Source organism: Tamandua tetradactyla, chromosome 14 (genome assembly GCF_023851605.1).
Source record: "Tamandua tetradactyla isolate mTamTet1 chromosome 14, mTamTet1.pri, whole genome shotgun sequence".
Lineage (NCBI taxonomy): Eukaryota > Metazoa > Chordata > Mammalia > Pilosa > Myrmecophagidae > Tamandua > Tamandua tetradactyla.
The window spans coordinates 31554202-31578070 of NC_135340.1; the positions used below are offsets into that span (position 1 = coordinate 31554202).

Genomic DNA, 23869 nt, shown 5'->3' on the forward strand with positions numbered 1-23869 from the left:
TTTGTTTATACAGCTCAAACAAGAATTTAGTAGACTGCCCTTCTATTGTATTTCTAGGCACCCCATGATTTACTAGCCAATGCCACAAATCTCTGCGTGTCATATAATTTTGACTCCTGCTTTGAGTCTGCTGTCTATTATAATAGCCACATCTACCCAGTCTTTGGTGATTAAGTGTTGCCACCTGGCTTCTGCCAACTCGGGATCCTGTCATTCCCATTGTGTTTAAGGATTCCAGCTCAGTGACAGCAGTTCCTACAGTAATATCTGACCTACAGAGAAGTGCAACTAGAGAGCTCTTCAGGGATGATGGTGCTAGTCTCACAAATTTATTTCTCACTGTTCAGGTAAAAGGTGCATCCTCCAGACATTCCTGGGGTGTAAGAGCAGGCTTTGCATGATAAATCCACTCTAACATTCCAGTCTCTCTAAGCCTCTGGATCCCCTCATCTACATTGTATCAGGGCAGTTCTGGCATTTCAACCTCAGGTAATGTTGGCCACCTTTTGATCCATGTTTCAGCCAACCATCCAAACAAACTGTTAATGCCTTTTCTAACCCCTTGAGCTATAATATTGAATGCAGAATCTCTGCTTAGTAGGCCCATATCAATAAATTCAGCCTGATCCAGCCTTATTTTCCTCCCACCATTATCCCACACCCTTAAAATCCATTGCCACATATATTCCCTTGATTTCTGTCTATATAAATTGGAAAACTCACACAGTTCTTTTGGAGTATAACGTACCTCCTCATGTGTGATACTTTGTACCTCACCTTTAGGGGCCTGTTGGGACTTTAGTCTAGTTATAGGTCTGGAAGAAATGAGGGGTGGTGGGGGTGGGTCATGAAGAGAATTAGAAATATCTTCCAAGCCATTTGCTTCAGGGCCTTCATTTGCAGTTTCATCTGGTGAAACAGGATTAATCACTCTAGGGCTAATCCCTTCAAGAGGAGGTTGGATGGCCAACTCAAGGCAGGCTGGATGTGGGGCAGTTATGTCCTCAGGGCAGACTATTTCAGGGTTATCTAGAGAAGACTCAGCATGACCTAAGGTTTCAACCTCACCCCCGACATCATTATCAATCCATATGTCACGATCCCATTTTTCAGGGTCCCTCTCCTTTCCAATCAATGCCCTCACTTTAACAGCAGACACCATGCAACATTGAGATTTCAGTTTATGTTGTAAAATTGCTACTCTAACAATAAGATTCTGAGTCTGATTTTCAGAGATCTCAAAGCTACAGGAAATAAGATTTTCCTTCAGGATACTCATAGAAACTTCTACATTTGTCAGATGGTGCTTAAGCTTCTCGTTTGAAGCTTTAAGCCCATCCCTCTCACTCCTTAATGTATCTAACAACAACCAGCCAACATCTCTATACCTCTTATTCCAAAAAACTCTGTAAAGGTGTCAAATACATTATCCCCCAGAGTCTGGCTTCATACAAGCGAAGCATTAGGAGAATCGAATGGTGATATTTTGACTATCTCTTCCGCCAACTCACTCCATGGATTGGGAGTGTCATTCTGATTATGGGAATCAGAGTCCTTAGTGTCTTTGAGTCCAGTCAGAGTAGTAAACTATTCATAAAAACCCACTTTTAAGATTCTGTTGCTTAAAAACTCCTCCTGGTATCAAGTTGTTTTAGTTAGGGTTCTCTAGAAAAACAGAATCAACAGGAAACACTTGCAAATATGAAATGTATAAAAGTACCTCATGTGACCATGGAAACGCAGAGTCCAATATCCGCAGGGCAGGCTGTGAAGCCAACAATTCCGATGGAGGGTCTGGACGAACTCCACATCTCGCCAGCCGAAGCAGGAAGAGAGCCTGTCTCTTCTAAATCCTCCTTAAAAGGCTTTCAGTGATTAGATTAGGCATTACTCATTGCAGAAGGCACTCCCCTTGGTAGATTACAAATGGAATCAGCTGTGGATGCAGCGGATGTGATCATGATTTAATTTTATGAAATGTCCTTATCACAACAGACAGGCCAGTACTTGCCCTACCAGACAAACAGGTACCACCACTTGGCCAAGTAGACACATGAACCTGACCATGACACCTGGGAAACAGCAAGATTTTTATATCCATGGAGTAAAGGGCAGTTATGAAAAAACCCACAACTAATATATTTAATGGTGAAAGACAGAAAGCTTTTCCCTAAAAGAACTGGCATAAGGGTAAACATATAGATCAACGGAATAGAATTGAGAGTCCAGAAATAAATCCACACATTTATGATCAACTGATTTTCCACATGGGTGTCAAGATAATCCAAGGGGAAAAGATAAGTCTTTTCAGCAAATTATGGTGGGACAACTGTTTATCCACCTGCAAAAGAATGATATTGGACCCCTATCTTATACCATATGCAAAAAATCAGCTCAAAATGGATCAAAGATCCAAATGTGACAGCTAAAACTTTTAAAACATAGGCATAAATCTTTGTGACCCTGGATTAGGCAATGGTTTCTTAGATATGACATCTGAAGTAAGGACAACCAAAGAAAAAAATAGATAAATTGAACTTCATTAAAGGACACTATCAAGAAAGTGAAAAGACACACCACAGGATGGGAGCAAATATTTGCAAATCAGATAATGATAAGGTCTAGTGTTCAGAGCAAGTGAAGAACTTGTAAACTCAACAACAAAAAAGACAAATAGCTCAATTTAAAAATGGGCCAAAGATAGAAATAGGGTAAGATATTGGGTAATTGGAGCTGAAGGGATACAGATTGTGCAATAGGACTGAATGTAAAAACTCAGAAATGGACAGCACAATACTACCTAACTGTAATACAATTATGTTAAAACACTGAATGAAACTGAATGTGAGAATGATAGAGGGAGGAGGGCTGGGGGCACAAATGAAATCAGAATGAAAGATAGACGATAAAGACTGAGAAGGTATAATCTAGGAATGCCTAGAGTGTATGCTGATAGTGATTAAATGTACATATTTTTAAAATGTTTTTGCATGAGGAAGAACAAAGGAATGTCATTACTGCAGGGTACTGAAAATAGATGGTAATTAATATTTTAGAATTTTACCTTGTGTGTGAGACTGAAGCAAAAAATGTTCATTTGGTACAAAATTTATATTTTGACTAGTGCATTTCCTAATATAACTTATGTAGACAGCTTAATTAACACCATAAGTACATGGAACCTTGAGTAGGACATGAGATTTTGTGAGTTTGTCCAGAGTGATGCCCCAATAAATCCCAGAGTGATTTGAACAGTGAATAAAAAAGTATTTGCAAAGTCCCCTTCAGGGAATGGTGAGAAAGGGGGAAAATTCAACTTCTCCAAGTAGAATTCTTGGTATTCTCACAATTAGTGTGGACAATCAAAGCTATAGGCTGAGCCCCCAGTCTTGGGGTTTGTTCATATGAAACTTAACCCCACGAAGGATAGGTCAAGCCTACTTAAAATTAGGTCTAGGAGTCACCCCCAAGAGAACCTCTTTTGTTGCTCAGATGTGGCCTGTCTCTCCAGCCAACACAACAAGCAAACTTACCACCCTTCCCCTCTCTATGTGGGACATGACTCCCAGGGGTGTAGACTTTCCTGGCAATGTGGGACAGAAATCCTAGAATGAGCTGAGACTCAGCATCAAGGGATTGAGAAAACCTTCTCGACCAAAAGGGGGAAGAGTGAAATGAGACAAAATAAAATGTCAATGGCTGAGAGATTCCAAACAGAGTCGAGTGGTTATCCTGGAGGTTATTCTTACGCATTAAGTAGATATCACCTTGTTAGTCAAGATGTAATGGAGAGGCTGGAGGGAACTGCCTGAAAATGTAGAGCTGTGTTCCAGTAGCCATGTTTCTTGAAGATGATTGAATAGTGATATAGCTTTCACAATGTGACTGTGTGATTGTGAAAACCTTCTGTCTGATTCTCCTTTTATCTACCTTGTCAACAGACGAGTAGAACATATGGAAAAAAAATAAATAATAGGGGAACAAATGTTAAAATAAATTTAGTTTGAAATGCTAGTGATCAATGAAAGGGAGGGGTAGGGGGTATGGTATGTATAAATTTTTTTGTTTTCGTTTTATTTCTTTTTCTGAATAGATGCAAATGTTCCAAGAAATGATCATGATGATGAATATGCAACTATGTGATGATATTGTGAATTACTGATTATATATGTAGAACGGAATGATCAGAAGAAAAAACAAACACACGTACCTTAACCAGGGTGGTTTGTATCACTAAATAAATCTAATTTCACAGTAAAAAAAGAATGGGCCAAAGATTTGAATAAACATTTCTCCAAAGAAAATGGTCAATAAGCACATGGAAGGATATTCAACATTATCAGTCATCTGAGAAATGAAAATCAAAACCACATGAGATACCACTTCACACCCACTAGCTTGTCTATAAGTTAAAAAATGGACAATAACAGGTGTTGGTGAGGTTGCGGGGTAATTGGAACCTTCATATATTGCTGGTGGGAATGTAAACTTGCAGTCACTATGGAAAACAGTCAGGCAGTTCCTTAAAAGTTTCAACCCAGAGCTACCATATGAGTCAGCAACTCCACTCCCAGATATATACCCCAAATAAGTTAAAATATACGCTCACACAAAAACTTGTACACAGATGTTCAAAGCAGTATTCATAGAAACAACCCAAATGCCCATCAACTAATGAATGATAAACAAATGTACCTGTACAATGGAATTTTACTCAGTGATAAAAAGGAATAAAATACTGATAAATGCTATAACATGATGACTCTTGAAAACATTATGCTAAGAAGCCAGACACAAAAGACTACATACTGGATGATTCCAGGGCTGGAGGAAGGGGTAAATTGGAAATGCCTATTAATAGGCATGAGGCTTCTCTGTGGCATGATGAAAAAGTTTGAATTAGTATATTAGGGTTCTCTAGAGAAACAGAACCAACAGGAGACATCTGTAATTATGAGATTTTATAAAAATAGTCTCATGCTGCAGTGGAGATGCACAAATCCAAACTCCATAGGGCACACTGCAAGCTGGGAACTCCGATAAAAGATTTTCAATTAATTCCCTACAAACTGGCTGGCTGAAGTAGAGATGGAAATTATTCTGACTGCTGAAATAACCACTTCTTCTAAAGCCTCCAACTGATTGGATTGTTGAAGGCAAACTCCTCAGATGATTGTAGATGTAATCAACTATAGACACAATCAACTTACTGATAACATTTAAGTCCATACGTCTTCCCAGTTACAATCAGGCCATAGTGCTTGCTTGGCCAAATTGACACATGAGCCTAACCATCACCATGTGTTTATGGCTGCATAATTCTATGAATATACTGAAAACCACTAAATTATATACTTTAAACAGGTGAATTTCATAGTGTATGACCTTTGTCTCAATTTTTTTTTCAAATCAAAAGAACTTTTTGGTGGGATGCAAGATGTGACAAACCGATACCTTAAGCAATAAAATTAAAGTTTGTTTAGCATGTAACTCCCTTTTCTGCAGCATGTTCTAGCATGCAGAACTCAATGTCTGGATGATCGCCAATGGGTATAAAGAAGGAGGAAGGGGCATGGAAAATTAGCAGGGTTGAAAGACATTTTAAAACTTGAATATTTGAGAGGCTACTCATTTTAACCATGAAAGCAGAGCTGTGCACTGGGTAGTAGCATAGGGCTACTACTGACAATGTGAACAGCTGGGAGACAAACATCTGCCAGAAGCCCCCAGTAAATGAAGATAAAGAGCTGCTCAAGCAGTGCATATAGGGAGGGAGAATGGACAGGATATCTAGTAAAAAAAATTAAACACAAAAATTAAGACCAGAAAAATAAAAAACTGACACTCAACAGGCAAGATCTTACCCATTGTTAGGCACTTAGTGCCCCCTGGTGGAGATGTGAGACCTTGCCTGCATTAGTAGCGTCCAGAAAGTGTTTCATTCTCCCCATGAAGTTAGTATTGAGCCCTTTATCCAGCCTCTTGCTAAACCCTTTCAGCAGTCTCCACTCAGATTACATTATTCTAGCTGAATCTAATTTAAAAAGATGCCTGAACAATCACAGAGCAGTACAGTAAAAAGACCAAATGTTAAAATAAGCAACAGTAAACACAAGCTCAGAATACAATGTCAAGGTTTCGTGGATATAAACAGGGTCATCTCTTTAACCTATCTTAAAATTTTTGATGAAAAGGGCACCAAGGTCAGAGGCAATTATGAACATCACAGGAAGGGAATGGCAAGTGGAGCACATTGAGTTTGAAATATTCAGGGCCAATACTGAGAGTTAGACTTAAGAAATTGTGCCGGCAAGTCTATAAAGGATTGAACTGGGAAATGCCACAGAATCCAAGGGCTTTAAGACCAATCTGATTATTGAACATATAATAGAGGAATTAGATTAACATGACGAACTAAAATACTAAACTTGACACTAAAACAGTGAAAAGTCAGATGTGAAGTACTAACTACAACACTAGCAGATGATCCAAAATCAGTCAGATAAACATATTAAGTGGTCACTGCATTACCGAAAACAAGCTTGTCTTAGCTAAATGTTGAGAAATCTTACATTTCGTGAGTTCATCTTCGAGTAGGGAAAACAGGAACGACTTTCCAAGCCCTGATCTTAAGAATCTAGTGCTACCATGGATTTGCAGGTAAGTTCTATCAGAAGCACATACACAGTACTATTAGGCCATTCTGATCTGGCCATTCTTTTATTTTTCCAGGCTCATTTATCTCTCAAACGGCTGCATGCTATCCAGAAGGCCTATCATCCTCAACTAAACACGTAATGTTCCTGGCTAGCAGTAATTTAACTCCTACTCTTTAGTTCACAAGTAGGAACTCCCCATGAATAACACCAGTACTTCCACAAAGTAGAATTCACAGCCATCTCAGTTCTAAGAACAGGAAGACATAAATGATCTTTACACCAAAAAGCCGAACAATTTTTATTTTCAAAAACAACTTTATTCATGACACATATTAAAAAAAAAAAAAAACTCCCACCCTTTGGAAATGAGCTAAAAAAAAATAAACAAAATCCACCTCCCACCTCCCCGCTCCCACTTCCTCCCATTCCCTCCAAATAAAAGGGAAAAAAAGGCAAAGGAAAACAAAACAAAACAAAACAAAACAAAAAATACCCCAGAACCCCCCAAAACAAGGTAGTGCATTTCCCCAAGGGGAAGGGGAATTTACACTGGAGCCGCTGGGAGCGGAACGGAGATCTTCCGGCTACAGAAACCTGCAAAGAAAGACACTCAAAACAGAAAAAGAAACACAAAAGGAAACAAAATAGATCACCAGGCAATCTGGAGGGGCAGGAAGCCCGAAAAGAGGGGGTGGGGTGGGTGGTAGACCTGGCAGGATAGGAAGCTGGCAGGAGGGGACTGTGAAAAGCAGGGAGAAGATGGAGGGAAGGTAACAAGCAGAATAGTTTGGTGTCCTTCCAGAGCCCTGGGTAAAAAAAAAACCCTCCTACCACCCGTGCCCACCTACCCTTGAGCAGCCCCCAAGGGGGTGAAGTGGGACAGGGAAACACAGGGAGCAGCTTGCGCAGTTGAGACGTGTCCATGGCGAATCCCCAGAGTGAATGAGCAGCCCCCTGCCCCACTCCCTGGGCCTTCCCCTATTCCCCAAAGCAGGTCCCTCCTCAGCAGTTAGTTATGGGATTCTCCCCCCTTCCACAGTATATCTTTTTTTTAAAAAATATTTTTTTTTCCATCAAGGTCATCTTCTGTTTTTCTTTTTTTTTTTTTTTAATTCTTTTTTTTTTTTCCTTCTTTCCTCTTTTTTTCCTCTCTCTCCTCCTAATACACACTTTTTTTAGTAAGGGGAATACCATGATGTCGCTCTAGCCCGGCCCCTGGAAGAAAGAAGGAGAGTTAGGTGTTAACATGATCACTGGGTAATTCGGTTCAAGCCCCTCCCCGCAGGCCCTTGCCCCGTTATTGTGAAGGGAAGGGGAAAGTTTTCAAGTGTCCTAAAACTGAACGACAAGCCCAGAAACAGACACACCTGACAAACGGGAGGGGGATTCATATGCTTTGCCAAACAGTAACAATAAAGAAGTGCATTGGAGATAACAGGGCCCAGAAAAAAACACACTATTATTCATCCCATCTTTAGTTCTCCACACTCTAAACCCGGTAGTAAATAGGCAGATCTTACGAAAAGTTAGGACTACATGCCTAAGCCGCCTATTTAAATGTAATGAGACTGAAGTAAAGCATGACGTGAGCAGTGAGGAAGCTGACCCTGTGAAAGACTGGCTCAGTTAAAGAATAAAAAGCTCAGTATCCCCCCACATTGTTGATGGGGGAGGATCAAACTAGACCCTGGTATTCTTCCAAGGGAGGTTCAAAATTCCTAACTCTGGGAAAAGTAGTGAAGGTCTGAGCAGCACTTTCACTTCTGAGGCAGTTCTCCCTGGCCTTCTGTGTCAACAGCCCCTCATTCTACCCACTTTCAAAAAAACCAGAAAAGTCTAGGGGGAGAAAGCATCTCTCGCAACAGAGTGGAGAGATCCAGCCCTTAATACCACAATTCCTGCTCCAGAAAAGACGAGACTGGCCTTCCCTTCAACTACCTTCCTCACTCTGCATAGGCAGGAGACCAAGGCCCTGGAGACCAACGGGAGGGGAAGGGAGGGAAGCTCCTCCTATCATGAGAGACGGAAGCATACAGGGCTCATGGGAGGCGGGGAGAGAGGAGCAGCCCATCTATCCTGACCTGTAGACACGACCCCGGGGCCTGCTGTTGAAACCACTGTAGAACCGAGAACGGGAACTGTTGTAGTTGGTGGTCCGGGCACGGTAGCGGGCTCTGGGGAAACCCCGGTCTGTTGTGCTGATGCCTGGTCTGTTGGTTCGTTTGGGGATCACCTGTCGTTGTGGGATGTACCACAAAAAGCCCAGGTCAGACAACGTGCCAAGTTTCCGCAACCTGAACAGCATTATGCATGGTGCTTACCTTGATTTGTCTTCCTCTAAAAAGGGACTCATCTAAGGCCAGGGAGGTCCTCACTGACTCTTTGTCTGAGAACTCTATATACGCAAACCTGAAAAGGTTATTGTCACTTTAGCTCTCTGAAGCTGCAAACAGCAACTTGTACGTCAAATTCAACTTGCTGATGTACTTTATTTGGACTCAATGTGTTTACATTTAGGACAAAGACCCCTAGGTTTTAACAGCAAGTGACTTATTGTTCAATATTTATTTTTAAACTATGATTAAAATGATCTCAATTTACTTCCCTACTTACCCTTTGGGATGGCCACTGAATTTGTCACAAAGTATAGTAACACGGTTGACTGAACCACAGCCATGAAAGTGTGCTTCCAGCTCTTCTGCTGTCGCACCATAGTCCACCTGAGGGGGACAGGAGAGAGACAATGTTTCACAGGAACTGGGCAAACTCCAACTCCCATCTCAGCATACTGCCTCACCTTCTGGTTGGGGCCATACATTTACAGCGAGGCACATCAAATCTGTTTCTCTAAGGAACTAATCCCCTTTTCTCTCAACCCCAGAGGCCTTGCTGATCATTAATTTTTACTTCCTCCCACTCCTATCCTGGAGATGTTCTTTTCAAAAGACTTCCATTAAGTAACTCCCACAAATTAGAGCTTCCCCCAACTACAATCAGGGCCCTACTACATACATTGCCAACATAAATGGAACGAGCATCAGCCTCCATCTTCTCTTCAATGGACATGATCACTGGGCCAGCTTTGAAAAAAGACAATTAGAAAACACACTTCTTTTCTACTCTACCAATCTATTATCCTCTGACCCTCTATCACTATTAGAATATAAGCTCAGTGAAGGCAAAGATTTGAGTTTGTTCTGTTTCCTGCTGTACCCATTACCCAGAACAGGGCCAAAAACATAGTGGGTGGCCACTAAAAATGTGACTAATAATAAATACATTATTAAAAATCAGAGAGAACAAGAATTCCCCACCACCACCACCCCTATACATCAAGTCCCTATTGAAAAGGAGTTAAAGAAATTAAGATGAGAGTCTACATTTCTAGATTACAAAGGGGAAGACCCCTGCAGCTAAGCAGAAATCGTTTAGAACGTCTACTAACTAAAGGGTCCCCAAGTGAAGGAAGAACCCCTTGACTTGAAGGTCAAATGCCAGCTGGCAACCTTCACAAAGAATAAAGATAGACTAAGAACAAAGGGCAACATATTTATAACAAAGACAAAGAAAAGCACAAGACTACCATCAACCAAACATAGGATCTGTTTCACAAAGGTCAGAGGAACACATAAATTAGCAATAACCGCGGCCTCTGCCCATCAACTGCTCAGAAACGAGCTCCAAGACCCGCAGCATCTAATGCCATACGTACTCCACACATCTTTTCAACCCGAGGACGCGGGCTCCGCGTGCAGCCACCAGTTACTCACCATTGCCTGGAGGTGGACTCATATTCATCTGCTTCTCTACCTCGTTCTGCAGCTCCTTCAGCTTCTCAGCTTCTTCCTCCATCTCTCTGACACGAGCTTTGATCGCTTCCAGCTCCTACAATAAGTAGGGAGGGGTATGAACAGCTTAAGAGGAACCAATGCAGGATGCTAAACCCTTTTCTCGGTAAGCGCTCAGCCCCAGTCCTGCTCGCCATTTCCCTCTTCCCACGCGGGGTCGTGATGAAAAGATAAGCAAGCTACCTTCTCTAGAACAACACTAAGCACCCATGACGCCCGAAATCAACCCCGACGGGCCCCTCCGGTGGTGAAGGAGCCTTCCCCGGTCCGGCCCCAGCTACATTATTCCCCGCCCACCCCCACCCCCATCCCCCGCCTGCCTCCCACTCGCCCGAGCTCTGGGCCTCCCATGACCCGGCCGGCCGGTCGCCGGTTCGGTCTCTCGCCCTCCTTCCCTCACCGGGTCCTCAATGGCGCCGTCCCCCGGGTCACCCTCGACCAGTCCCGGCTCCTCCTCCTCCTCCTGGCTGCCGGGGGCTCCCGAGCCAGGCCCAGGGCCCGGAGCTCCCGGGGGGGCGCGGGGCCGGGGCGGCTCCTCTTCGGGCTCGGGCTCTGGCTCGGGCTCCAGCAGCAGCTCCCCAGGCTCCAGTTCCTCCGACTCCAGGCCGTTCCCGTAGTCCCCTGCGCCCCCCGGGGCCCCCTCCCCGGCCTCCCCACCGGCCCCGGGCACAAGATGGCGCCGCCGCCCCGGCCCGGAGCCCCGACCGCCCGCAGCCACCGCTGCTGCTGCCGCCGCCGCCGCCGCCGCCATCGCCGCTCAGACTGGGGCCCGCCGCCCGGCGATTGGAGAGCTGCGCCGGCCACGCCGAGAATTCATTAGTTAAGCGGCCTGCCCGTCACCACGAGCTAGGAGTCCATTGGGGAATATTACTTGGCAATCAAATAAGACCCCACCTCTAAGGCGGAGCACTGCGCCAAATTCTCTAATTCCGGTAGGAGAAATCCGTCTGTCAATCAACATACATCCCACCTCCTCTCAAGTCCTTAGGTAACAATACCACTACGCTGTGACGACCTTCCTGCTTCTCCCCCGCCCACCGGAGGGCCCGCGGAGTGTACGGCGCTCTGTGATTGGCCCCTAGCTAGGAGAGGTGGAACGAACCAATCTGCCCATCGCCCCCCGCGGTGTCCTGGTTTCAGATGTCATTGGCTTGTGAAATTCGAAGGGCTGACACCAGCTATCTACTAGGTGAACCTTGACCCCAAACGGACTGCCAGCCTTAAGCCAGGGAAAAGCGATGTCACATGACCTAGTCTCTTAGGGAGACGCCATCTTTATTCTATTGGTTGCCAAACGAGCTGTTGGAAGGCAGAGGCCGGAAACACAGCGGCGGCTTCTGGAAATTAGTGTCCTATCCAGGAAGTACCAGTAGTTGGGAGATTGCTGAAAGTGGCGGTTTCTGAATGGAACAGTCCAGGAGAGAGCTGACTTTTCCCATTCAGATTATTGGCATTACCATTCACCTGTCACAAGACCTGAGAGTTCTGCCTCCTGGTTAGGCCTCCTTTCTAAACTCACGACCCTGGTTTTATCTTGTTTCTTCTCTTGCCTGGACGGTTTGTGTCAGCCGCAAACGGGTCTTTCGGCTTCCGGTGTCATACCTATAACCCGTACCACTTTCAGACCGAGCTGGCCAGGTAGTCTCTACTCCTTACCGCGAACTTGGAGACCCTCAGAACCCGGTTATTTCACTCTTTGTTCCGTGGGTGTACCTGCACCCAGGTGTGTTCCTCTGTACAGTCTTGTCTCCAAACCCACAGCAAATCCTAGCATCACCTCTACTAGGACGCCTTCCCCTGCTTCTCTTCTCCCACGGCAAGGGGGCCTACCTCCACTACGTGTTAGGTCCCTTTGCGTTTTTTATGTTGTGAGCTCCTGGAGATGAGGGGCTAGATCCTATTTATATTCGTTTGTCCACCACCTATTACCATAAATAGCACAATATGAAGTCCAATAAATATTTATCGACCGAAGGATGCATTATTTGGAGTCTGGGTGCGACCCTGAATCTTCAGCGCTTTCCTGACCCCAAGCCCTCCTTCAGACTCCAGAAGTTCTCCAGGCAAAGTATCACCTTACTGCTGCGCCCCCAGTGACCAACGACACCAGGACACCAGCCCTGAAGGCAGGGTGGCTACATTTCAGCAGTGAGTAAGGTGCTCAGTGCTAAGTTTGAAAGAGATGTTTTGATAGTAGGACCAAGCCACCGTTTGAGAGTTGGATTCACATGAACCCCCCAAAACATTAAACAAGCCCCATGAGATGTGCGGGGTGGTGGTCGGTAGGGAGGACTGGGAGAGGAGGATAGCCCTATTAGCGAACGAAATCTAAAAGCTTCTCAGTACACCCCACCCTTCCGTTCACCCCCGCTATTTCTCGCGAATCCTTACCTCAGGATCTGGAGGACTTGAGGCATAATCACAGTTGCTTAAAGTGCTTAAAATTACTTCGTCATCCATCGGCGATCTAAGAGAACTGAAGTTGAGCACCGAAGACAGGCTCTAAACCACTGCAATTTTGCTGAAAGAAAGGTCTTTTATATTGAACTTAATCTAATCAAGACCTGGGCGCTTATTGGTGCCTGACTTAAATCTAATCAAGACCTGGGCGTTTATTGGTGCCTGACTTAAGTAATCAAGCCAACCATAGGAAGTGTGGTGGTTTTTTTTTTTTTTTAAATGCTTTTGAATCCTGTTTTTGTTCAGCATTTCATTTTGTTAACAGGCATCACATTAGGCTTCTTAATATATTATCTCATTGAATTTTAAAACAACCCTGTCAAGTAGATGCTTCCAAAACTATACTCTTTTTTTTTTTTAGAGAAGAAGCTTTAAAGAAAAGTATCTTGTCCAATCATGAAGCTATTTAGGAGTGAGCAAGGAATTCAAGGCCAACTTTCTAAGCTCAAATCATAACTACTCTATGGTTTACTTTAATATGCAAAAATCACATTATATGTAATACTGAAAATTGGAAAACGACTAAATTCCAGTAACAGACAACGTTTAAGTAAACCATGATTATATCTAATCAAAGATTATTATCTACCTATTAAAAGATTTACACACAGTGTGTGATAACATACAAAAAATATTTTTGTTAGGCCAAAGTGGTAAAATGTAAAATTGTATATAAAGTATGATTTTCTGAAAAACTCCATAGAAATAAAAAGGTACATTAGCAATATGTACCCAGTTTTTTAAGTGTTGAGACTCTTAACCCAGTAATTCTTATAATCTGTTCTAAAGAAGTAACATTTGTGAGTGAAAATGTTCATCACAGTGAAAAAATGTAAACGTCCAAGTGTGGACTTACATGAAAACTACTGTACACATTCAATATAATTTTATATTAGATATGCCTTCAAAACGTTTTTAATGACAAGGAAAAATTCTTGCAATATATTGGTAAGCAGAATTGCCATATACAAAATGTATGTACAGTATGATCATAAAATAGAAGCGCAGATAAAAGACAGGAAAGAAATATGCCAAAATGTTAATAGTGGTTTTCTCTGGGTAGTAGGATTATGACTGATTTTCTTTACAGTTTTCTGTGTTCGATGATCTTTCCACAGTCATTATTTTTATTTAAAGTATAAAAGTCACTCCAACTTCCAAGTAAGCATGATGACTTTTACAAACAAATATTCACATTTAAAAATTTGAGTGGTGACTTGTAAAGAAAGATTCTTCCCTATCAGACTGTTTAGAAGGCAGGAACACCATCTTAATTATATTTGTATTCCCATTACTAATAAATTCTAATTGAATAAATAATCCTCAGTAATGAAGGATTTATGTAACATCCTGCCTGTTAATAAATAGAAAACATCAGAGATAAGTTTTCATCTGGGGATGAATTTTTTTTTAAGTTATATATAACAGGGGTGTGAGATTTACCCATTATGAGTATAGTTCTCCTTAAGTAATAACTTATACATAGATGGCTATGAAGTTTTGGAAAACCTGAAACTCCATTGCTTTCTTAGAAAAGGGGTGGGGTGGTGGTGGTGGTAATGTATTAATCTTCCATTAACGTATTCTGTGGAGTTGAGAATTTAAACTGTAAAATTGGTTCAGAAAACGGGGGACATGATTCCCAGAGTTGACCCTGGCCCTGGCGTGGAGGGATGAACAATGCCTTCTGGACTAAAAGGGGGAAAGAAATAAATGTAACGAAATAAGGTATCAGTGGCTAAGAGAGCTCAGATAGAGTCAGTGGCTATTCTGGAGGCTACTCTTATGCAAGCTTTAGCTAAGTATTGCTAATTACAATGGCTTGCCATACCCGCTCAAACATCATTCCTGCAACTCTAAAGAACACCTAGGGCTCTATCTGAGACTCTACAAAAGTTTCATGTACTAAGTTTACATTCCTGAAACCTGTAACCTCCAGAGGGTTCCTAGGCCAGATAAGTCCTGAAACCCAGAGGGGCCAGCCTCTCCAAGAATACCAACTAATTCCATCCCCTTATTCTATAGTGTTGACACCCCTTTTCAACATGAAAAAGTTAGAATGGGCATAGCCCAAAGACCCCTATAGATTGGGAAGAGGATCAAGTGGAAGGAGGAGTTATAACAGGAAGACAGTATTTAACAAATGAGAATGACTGCTGAATCATTATAATGGTATTTCTTTTAGCTTGCAGTATTTTGGAGCAGCTAGAAGGAAAAACCCAAAAATGTGGAATGGTAATCCATACCAAACTTTGTAATCTGTTCTGTAATTACTTGTTAAAAAGTACTTTGAAAATTATTCCTTTTTTTCTCTATGTATAGTATATTTCACAATAAAAAACTGGGTCATGGGTGGGCCACAGTGGCTCAGTGGCAGAGTTCTCATCTGCCAAACTGGAGACCTGGGTTCGATGCCTGGTGCTTGCCCATATGGAAAAAAAAAAAAAAAAAAAAAGCAGGTCAGAGTATATTGAGTTCTATCCAGAAGGGAACAGTTTTCTCACTAGACAACATAAATATTTGACTCCTTGGTATTTCATCCTTGTTTTTAAATCCTGCTTTACAAATTGTATAGGCTACAGTAATTCTCTATGATATAGAACCACATTGTTTAAAATGATGGCCAATATCGAGCACTTAAAATATGGCTAGCCTAAATTGAAGTGTACCAAAGCCTAAAATACACACTAGATTTCAAAGACTTAGTATGAAAAAAAGAATGCAAAGTAGCTCATTAATAATTGTTTAATATTAATGATGCACTGAGATGATCATATTTTTATTGTTAAATATATTATTAAAATTAGTTTTATCAGATTTTTGTGTTTTTTTTAAATGTGGCTACTAGAAAATGTAAAACTGCATATATGGCTTGCATTATATTTCTATTGGGCAGTACTGTTACAGAACCTTGGAGTCTTTAGCATTTACTTATCTCTATTTTGGAGCATATTAATTACCTTCTAATGCAAAGTTTGGCCCTGCCTACCTTAATTCCTAAATCTGCTCTTGCATGAAGGGTAGGTAGTCATTTAAATGAGAAAGATCCTCTCTTGGGCTGTTTAATTTCCATTCTGATTGGTTAACTTTTAAAAACTTTGTACCTGACAAACTTTTAAAAAAATACAGTTTCAGAAATACATGTTTGATATAAAAAAAAAACTAATAACAAAAAGAACAAAATAAAATCACCCATAAAATCCACGACCCAGAGATAATAACTAATGATATTCTGGCATACACCATAGATTTTTTTTTATATACAAATATAGAGAGGCACATCATATGTATAATTTCAGCAAAAATGGGATCATACTGTATATATTTATTTTCTATTTTACCCAATAAGATACAGAAACACATCTTTCCATGCCAATGTATTTTTCCAACAAATTTTTCATGGCTTTCCTCCAAAGTAACAAGGCCTGAGTGATGAGGCCCCCCCTGACCACTTTTTTTAAAACTGAAATCTGTATACACACCTTCCCAAACCCCCTTCAATGAATTATTTTTCTCCATTGCATTTAACCACCTTGTAGCATATTACAAAATTTATTTTTGTTTGTCTTTCTTACTAGGATGTAAGCAGCATGAGGGCAGAAATTTGTGTCAATCTGTTCACTGTTCCACTCCAGTATCTACAACTGTGCTTAGCACATAGAAGATGCTTGAATATTTGCTGCATAAATTAATGATTGAATGGATGAAGAGGTACATAGTATTCATTATATTATGCTACCTGGTTGATTTTTCAGATGTTGTTTATTTATATCCTGAGTGTATCCACACTTAAGGCAGGTGCTTTTCAAGTTTCCAAAGGATCTGCTCTTAAGGTAAAAACACAGAACATCTACAATCCATTCTGTTACCAGAAATTGTAACTAAATATTGCTCAACTTTTTATCAAAAAGTGCCATTTGGAAAAATAACAGTCGTGGAGAACTGTGTGAAGACCCTATATTACTCAGGGTCTTCTCAGAAGGGCCGCAGAACTTTTTGCTCCCCTTGGTAACTAAAAGGCTTCTCTAAATCTAAAGAGGAATGTGAACCTCATTGTCTTTTCCGGCTTGCTTTAGCTGCTAAGAAGCTCAGTGCTGGATTCATGGTCTAGCTTTAGTACTTAGGAATACTCCTTATAGAATGCTTTTCTGTGCATTAATTTTCTTTTTGGTATCATCTTTTTCTTTGGGGGGGTGCATGGTCCGGGAATTGAACCCAAGTCTCCCACATGGAAGGCATGCATTCTACCACTGAACCTCCCGTGCACCCTTCTTTTTGGTATCATCTTAATGTAACATTTCAACTTCCCCCTCACCCCTACTTTTAAAAAAATGTTCATTTTTTTTCTATGTTTTTTTCTTCTGTGTATTATAGTAAGATGTTGCAAATGCTTTCTGGAATAGAATATAAATCAATTGATCATTTGACCAATTGCACTGCAATAGAGATAAATGCACTAGCTTGATGACATTAACCATTAAGTGAATCTAATTCCCTTTTCCCTAATTTCATATTCACCAAGCTACTCTCTTTATACTATGGCTTCCCCTGTAGACTTTTTTTCCAAAGAGAGAATGGAAAAGCAACAATGGACTCCTCCTACGAATTATATTTCTCACTATGATTTAACATATAAACTCAAATACTAATGTATTGTACTGGATTATAGAAAGATTAGAAATACCCACTTGAAATTTAAAATTAGGGTCACTACTCCTGTCAGCCATGATTTTGATGTGGCCCTAGACCAAACATGCCAAAGAATGGACTGATTTATTTCTGGAGATCCCATTCCAATTTAGCAGTTGCATTAAAATGGGTGAAACCAAATGTCTCAGGGGACCAGGAAGGGAAACCAGGGCTCCATTTTTGCTAGACTTATTTTAAGTCTAAAATAGGTAGCAGAGTACCCGTGGAGAAATGCTTATTATCATATACCTATTGGAGGCTGAACCATAATTCAGGATTTGATTACTATCACACAAAGGTTTTGTTAGCTTTGTATTGGCTTTTGCTTGTGGTAGCCCCGAAGTACCAAGATACATAAACTCTTTTCGTAAGGCTTGGCTTGGCATAGATGGAGTGCTTGGCTTTGGGCATCTGGCTGGAAGAGCTGGGGAGGGACTCTGATTTTTTTTTTTTTTAATTATCTCAAACTTTCCCAAACCCCTATTACTCTAGTTTTTGCCCTGAACAAGGTCATGAAGAGATGATTGAGTCAGGGAATGTCCTGACCCAAGCTACACAGCATAGAAGTCACAAACCCTCCTCAGTCCTTCTCATTAAACTTCTGGGCTTTATTTATTTATTTTTAATACGACCATTACATGTTACACAAAAATAAAAGTCAAATGAACTTGATATTTATAAATTATTAAATAAAAATACAGGAATATATATTTATATTTATAGAGCTTTTTTCTTCTCTTCTAAACTAACCAAATCTGTTCTCCCGCAGTTTTATGATTTAAAAAAGTAAAATAGTATATGCCCTAGAATAAGTGGGGTGTGGGATTAATAATCGCAGGACGTAGTTAACCTACTTCTGCTCCTTCCTTGGCCTAAGCAAAGTCCTTATTTGTCCCATTGGGCTCTGGAGGGTAAGAAACACCCTCTCCACCTATTTAATCTTTGAAAAATGGTGATAACATTAATTTCCCTTATTAAAAAAAAAATTAAATGGATTTAAAAATTGGGAGCCATACTCAGCCTTCTTGGCCAAGATAATCCCAAGGAACTATATGGCTCTAGAAGAGAGTCCCTAGTTTTCCCTGACAGAAGAGTCTCTGGGGTTTCCATTGCCCCTCAAACTGAGAAGGGCAGGACAGGTCAAAACTGCCCACTGTGGTCCCATCCAAGCTATGCTTTTGGGACTCCAGATCAAGCCCTGAACCCTTTTCAGAAAATAGCCTCTCCTTCCACCCAGCTGGGGAGGCCTCAGAGCAGGGCATCCTGGCAACCTGACCCTGGTCTCTGCTGCAGGGGTGCTAAAAGCCCCTAGGAGAGCTAACAAGGCTAGGTGTCCAGTTATAGGGGTGGGGGGGCCGAAAAATCTGCTCTAAACCTGGGGAATACAGTCAGTGGTTTTCCAACTTTTTTCAGCAGCAAACCCCTTAATTCAAAGAAAATCTTACCCTGAACCCCGATATGTAAGACAGCTACAAGGGGAGCTATTCTGTTTGAGGGCAAGTAGCCCAACCTGCTCAGCCCCCCACCTCATCTCCCCAAGGACTCCTGAGCCAACCCCTAGGAAACACTGGGGTTCTGCCAAGCAGTTAAAAAACCACTGGCTTAGTTCGTCCTGAGCAAGTCAGAGACCCCACCCCACCCCAGCTACCTGCCACAGACCTGCTCTGAGTTTCTGGTATCAGCATACTCAAGGCAGAGCAGGTGGCGCATGCAGTCACCGCTTTCCCTCTAAATACCATTAAAAAGTGCAGCCCTCCCTCAAAAGCAAAAGTCTGGACTAAACACCTGAGGCCAATTTTGGTCCCACAGTTTAGTGAGCACAACTATGTTTGCCACATTCTGGGACCAAGTGAAAATCTCCAAGAAGAATCAACCATGTTCTAGTTAAGCTGATCAGTGCCTGGGGTCGAGGGCAGGGTTCTAGAGCACTATGCATCTGAAGTCAGCATTGGAGAGCAGCAATTTTAGCACCCTGGAAAGTGCAGCAGTGAGATCTGGCTCAGGGCATGCATCTGGAGGAACAATTTCTTCCTCAAAAGAAAAAGTTATATAATCTGAATCTTTTCTAGAGGACTGTGAGCTCTGAAGATAACATCCTCAGACTCTGTGGTACAGACAAATAACATCCCTGCAACAGCGTAGCTTCAAAGAAAATATAAATGTTTCTAGGTAATGGTAGGTACTCTAGAACCCATGGACACGCAGCCCCCGAAAGAGCAGCACCAAAGCTCACTGCACAAGAGGACACGCCACCCTCACACTCGTGGGGTTCAGAGGTGGGAATGTTTCTCTCAAAGCATCATCACTCAGTCTCACTGAGACACAGTGCAGGACCCAGATTGTGTGCTGGATCAGCACTCCAAAGGAAAATTTTTAGAGCCCCAATTTAGTGTTTAAGTTTGGGTACAGAAGTCCCAGAGACAGGGAACACTTCTAGGCAACATTGTGTCCCAGTGGGAAAGGAGGGTGGCAGGCAGGTCCAGCTACCCAGGCCTCTACCCACCCAGGCTCCTCAGCCCTGCCTTTCCATCAGAGCCCAGAAGGCAGCAGCAAGTGCGTGATGCACAAGGAAGGGAGTGATGAAGGAACAAGGCCAGCTGCAGAACTGCTCTTTTCTCCAAAGCCCTGCCAACTACTTTTTGCAGAGAAGTGCCCTCAGCCTGGATAAAATGTTTCTCCCTCAGCCTTGAGACATCAGGATAAGAGGGGGAAGGAGGGAGCTGGGAGGAAGGGCAGAGAGCTGCCCCTTGTTCTTGCCACTGCAAGAGGGAATGTTTTAGCCTTGAAGAATACCACCACCGCCAGATTAGACAAGCAGCCCAGCATGCACATGAGCACACGTGCACATGCACACGTGTGTCCAAGCAGCCCACCGTCACAGCCACCTCTCCCTATCACCTGAGTACCCTGAGCTTCCATTCCAAAGGGATGTACCTTCTATGTCTCCCCAAATTCCACCCATCCAGTGGTGATGCAACCCCCTATGCAAGTCTACCTTCTTTAGGGCTGCAAACCACGCTCCAGGTGCAGTTCCGTGTGCCCACACCTATAGGCATGATCCCTCCCACCACCCCCCACCCCTGGAATGTGACTATCTCTTGGCCCTCCAGCCTTCCCAGTACATTCATTCTCCAGTGTCTCCAGCTCAACTTCCAACCACCTGCTTCACTCAGCTCCCTCACACCCTCTACTTCCCCTTCCCATCCCCGTTTCCTGCCCATCTATTCACCCCACTTCTTCCAAGGGCATTTCTCTTTTCTGTTCCTGCTCCTGTCCCCCAGCCACACCTAGCCCCACCTGGCCCTGGACTTTTTCACTTGCTAGCAAAAAAGGCCCCTACAGTTACCAGGGCCCCCAGTGCCACGGCCCCCGTCAGCACTGTCCTCACTGATGCCCAGTTCCCCTCCCGCAGACGCCGCGCCTCCTCCAGGGCCCCGTCCCCGTATAGAGCTGTGAACTCCGCCTGTGGGAGAGAAGGGAAGTAGGAGAGAGAAGGAGAAAGGATATCAGGAGAGGAAAGAATGGAGAAAAAAGGAGAGGAAGAGTTCCAGTTCCATCCACTGTGAGCACCCCCAAACACCCAGTTCCTCTCTGACCAAAGCTCTGCTGGCCTCGAGCCCCTCTGATACTCCCATGTGTCCCCCATGAGCACGTGGCTCATTCGCCCTGTCAGTCTCAGGTGACTCCCATCCTTACTTGGTCAAAAATTCTGCTCAGAGCTGGCATCCTTCACCAGGTCTTGCCCACCCCCGACCCCCTCACTGCTTCCCCTATGCTATCCACGTACTTGGGTGTAGAAAGCTCCTGAAAGCCTCGCCTAACACCTACAGGCTTTCCTTGGGCTGTGTAGTCTGTCCTCTCTGCTTGGGACCATGAGCCTGTCCAGTGACTACTGCATGGCAGCGAGCCCTGACGTGCAGAGTCCAGCGTGTGCCCACAGGGAGGGTGTCTCTCAGTCTGATTCTACCCAAACAGGGGAACTCAGCTCCCATGCCTCATTCCCAGCACAGCTCTCCCCAGCCCCCAGTCAGAGCCCCCACCTTCCCCCCAGGAGATCAGTTTTGCAGAGGGATGGGCAGAGCAACAACTGAGAAGCTTCTTACCCAGCCGCCACTGCTGTGGATCCAGTCAGCCAGCCGTGTCTCCAGGTAGGTCACCATCCACTCCTGCACTTGTCCCACCAGAGGCTCCATCTCCTTATTGACACTCTCAGCACACAGCGCAGCCCCAAAGACAAAGAAGGCCACAAGGCGGCCCCAGTTGGGACCCCCTTGGAAAAGTTCATCAGAGACCTGGGTGAAGCGCTGCTGGGCAGAGCCGGGGGTCACATGCAGCTGAGCCGCCAGGTCAGAGAAGGTGCGCCGGAAGCGGGTCTCAAACTCATCTCCCGCCGCCCGCATGGCTTGGTGCAGCGGGTCAGCTGCTGGGCTCTCCCCGGGGCCAGCGCCACAGACATAACCCTTCTGCCTCAGCTTGTAGCCTACAAAGTCTGCAACCAAAGCCCGTGTGTCTGGGGCTGAGGCAGGGGTCGCCATCCGGGCGGCTGCAAGAGTCAGGGATGAAAGACTGGCATGAATATACGGAAGGGACCCAGAAGGCACAGCTCAGGCTCAGCCATCCAGTGAGACAGGGTAGGGGTGGGAGGGGACACTCAGAGACCGCTGGGCAAGGAGGTCTAAGAACAGGGGACTTAAATCATGGTGAGGCATCCAAGCCTGAGGGGCTGCAATCAAATGTGTAATATGCCAAAGTAAATGGTACTACATCAGATTCTTGCCATAAAAAGACAACACCAGCTTTATGACAGCCCTACAAACCTCCTCTTCGTATATCCTTTGGGCTACAGGAAAGCACTTAGAACCTCCCAGAGGCAAGATGTGAAGATGCTGGCAGAGGCACAAGATGGGGAGGAGACAAGGGCTGAAGAGAAAGGTAGGAGAAGCAAAGGGTTGCCCGGGGCCGAGAAAGGAGGGGGACACTCACCCAGCCTGGATGGCAGCTCTTAGGACCCAGCGCTGGTGGCAAGGAGCCCCCAGCTGGGGCCTTTCATCCTCCCGGCCAGCGTGGAACCCTGGGAAGGTGAGGGGGAGATCAGAGCTAGGTGGGGAAGGCCAGGGATCAGGGTCTGGCCTGAGCAGGGCTGGGGTTGCAGCTCTTGGGACCGGGCCCCTGCCCCCAGCGTTCTACCAGCTGTGTGGCCGAATCCATGTTTAATGACTGTCCTCCCGGGAAACCCAGAGCCAAGGGCTTCCTGCCGACACCATCTCCACTCCCAGCTTCCCCCCAGTGCAGCCCAAAGGCCCAGCTCCTCCCTTACCCCCACCCTCAGCCTGTCTCCAACCCCGCCCGCCGGCCAGGTTAGGGATCTCACGGGTCAGGCCGCGGCCGAGATCCAGGCCGTTTCCTGGTGCAGGAGCTGGGAGGGAGGGAGAAAGGGAGGAAGGGAGGGAAGGAAAGAGGGAGGAGAAAGGGGGGGTGGGAGGGAGGGCCCGGCGCCGGGTGATGATGGGGCCCAGAGATGCGTCCAGAGAGAGGGGCGGGGCTGGGACGCAGGCCTGGGAAGGGCCACAACTAGGGAAAAGAGAGGGCCTCTGAAGGGCAGGGAGAGCTGGGTGAAGAGGGCACCATGGGCCAGCCTCAGAGCTGCCCAGGGAAGTGCTCCAGGCCTCGGGAAATCTCGGAACCCATTCAGCATTTCCAGATGGTCTCTGATGCCTCATGCACTTGTTGAACTTTTCCAGGCCTGGAGTGGGTGCCCAGGAAAGAGGAGCAGTTCCCATTACCCTGAAATCTGCCTGCCAGGTTCTTTGCCCTTGGGCGACTAGTAGATAGTCACCAAACCTTTCCCAACCTCTTTTCTCCAGGGCCTTTAATCAATGGTCTTCCCATGGGCTGGGGCTCTGGCCAGACATCCAGGGGCTAGAACTTGGATTGCAAACAGTTCATGCAGGTAACTTTTCTTCTTCTTTTTTTTTTGAAATCAAATTGATTTTCTTAAAAATTGTTTTTTTACTCAGCACATGAACTCATTCTCATTATGGAAAAGTCAAACAATATAGAGGTATAGAGCAAAAACGACAAATTCTCGACTTCACTTACCTCCACCGCCCCCCCCATTCTACCTCCCTCCCTGGAGGTTGCCAGTGTTAAAGTTGATGTTTTGTTTATCCTTTCAGATTTGTGGTGGCTGTGTATATAAGCATATATGTGTGT

General features: G+C 44.2%; 2 protein-coding genes and 1 long non-coding RNA gene across 9 annotated transcripts; 1 reads left to right on the top strand and 2 right to left on the bottom strand.

The window, feature by feature from the left end:
* Positions 1–7743: 7743 nt before the first annotated feature.
* PABPN1 (poly(A) binding protein nuclear 1) lies at positions 7744–12995 on the bottom strand. Of its 5 annotated transcripts, none has more exons than XM_077127177.1 (7): positions 12899–12995; positions 10430–10544; positions 9672–9739; positions 9273–9379; positions 8981–9068; positions 8741–8892; positions 7744–7874 (listed from the first exon to the last, which is right to left on the bottom strand). In XM_077127177.1, exons 1-7 carry the CDS (start codon positions 12965–12967, stop codon positions 7835–7837), a joined length of 639 nt encoding a protein of 212 aa, XP_076983292.1. In that variant the 5' UTR covers positions 12968–12995; the 3' UTR covers positions 7744–7834. The 5 variants fall into 5 exon arrangements, with proteins under 5 accessions (XP_076983292.1, XP_076983295.1, XP_076983291.1 ...); XM_077127180.1 differs by lacking the exon at positions 12899–12995 and adding an exon at positions 11478–11574; XM_077127176.1 differs by lacking the exon at positions 12899–12995 and adding an exon at positions 10908–11471.
* Positions 11235–23023, top strand: LOC143655761 (uncharacterized). Its single transcript, XR_013162244.1, has 5 exons — positions 11235–12655; positions 16546–16678; positions 21069–21218; positions 21708–21804; positions 22503–23023. It is a non-coding gene; the product is annotated as an uncharacterized LOC143655761 (long non-coding RNA).
* BCL2L2 (BCL2 like 2) lies at positions 12921–23120 on the bottom strand. 3 transcript variants are annotated; one of them, XM_077127191.1, is made up of 4 exons: positions 23028–23120; positions 22640–22727; positions 21760–22199; positions 12921–13028 (listed from the first exon to the last, which is right to left on the bottom strand). In XM_077127191.1, the coding sequence occupies exons 3-4, from the start codon at positions 22189–22191 to the stop codon at positions 12975–12977; spliced, it is 486 nt and encodes a 161-aa protein (XP_076983306.1). In that variant the 5' UTR covers positions 22192–22199; positions 22640–22727; positions 23028–23120; the 3' UTR covers positions 12921–12974. The 3 variants fall into 3 exon arrangements, with proteins under 3 accessions (XP_076983306.1, XP_076983304.1, XP_076983305.1); XM_077127189.1 differs by lacking the exon at positions 12921–13028 and adding an exon at positions 18241–21119; XM_077127190.1 differs by lacking the exon at positions 12921–13028 and adding an exon at positions 18241–21119 and having other exon boundaries at positions 22974–23075.
* Positions 23121–23869: the final 749 nt, after the last annotated feature.

What these genes read in the sequence shown, in the direction of transcription:
- BCL2L2 (XM_077127189.1), bottom strand. Translation starts at nt 22,191, where the DNA reads ATGGCGACCCCTGCCTCAGCCCCAGACACACGGGCTTTGGTTGCAGAC. An exon ending in TCCACAGCAGTGGCGGCTGG is followed by an intron (nt 21,120 to 21,759) that starts GTAAGAAGCTTC and finishes TCTCTCCCACAG; the next exon opens with GCGGAGTTCACAGCTCTATA.
- PABPN1 (XM_077127176.1), bottom strand. Translation starts at nt 11,258, where the DNA reads ATGGCGGCGGCGGCGGCGGCGGCAGCAGCAGCGGTGGCTGCGGGCGGT. An exon ending in GAGTCCACCTCCAGGCAATG is followed by an intron (nt 9,740 to 10,429) that starts GTGAGTAACTGG and finishes CTTTTTTCAAAG; the next exon opens with CTGGCCCAGTGATCATGTCC. An exon ending in GTTCCATTTATGTTGGCAAT is followed by an intron (nt 9,380 to 9,671) that starts GTATGTAGTAGG and finishes TGTCCCCCTCAG; the next exon opens with GTGGACTATGGTGCGACAGC.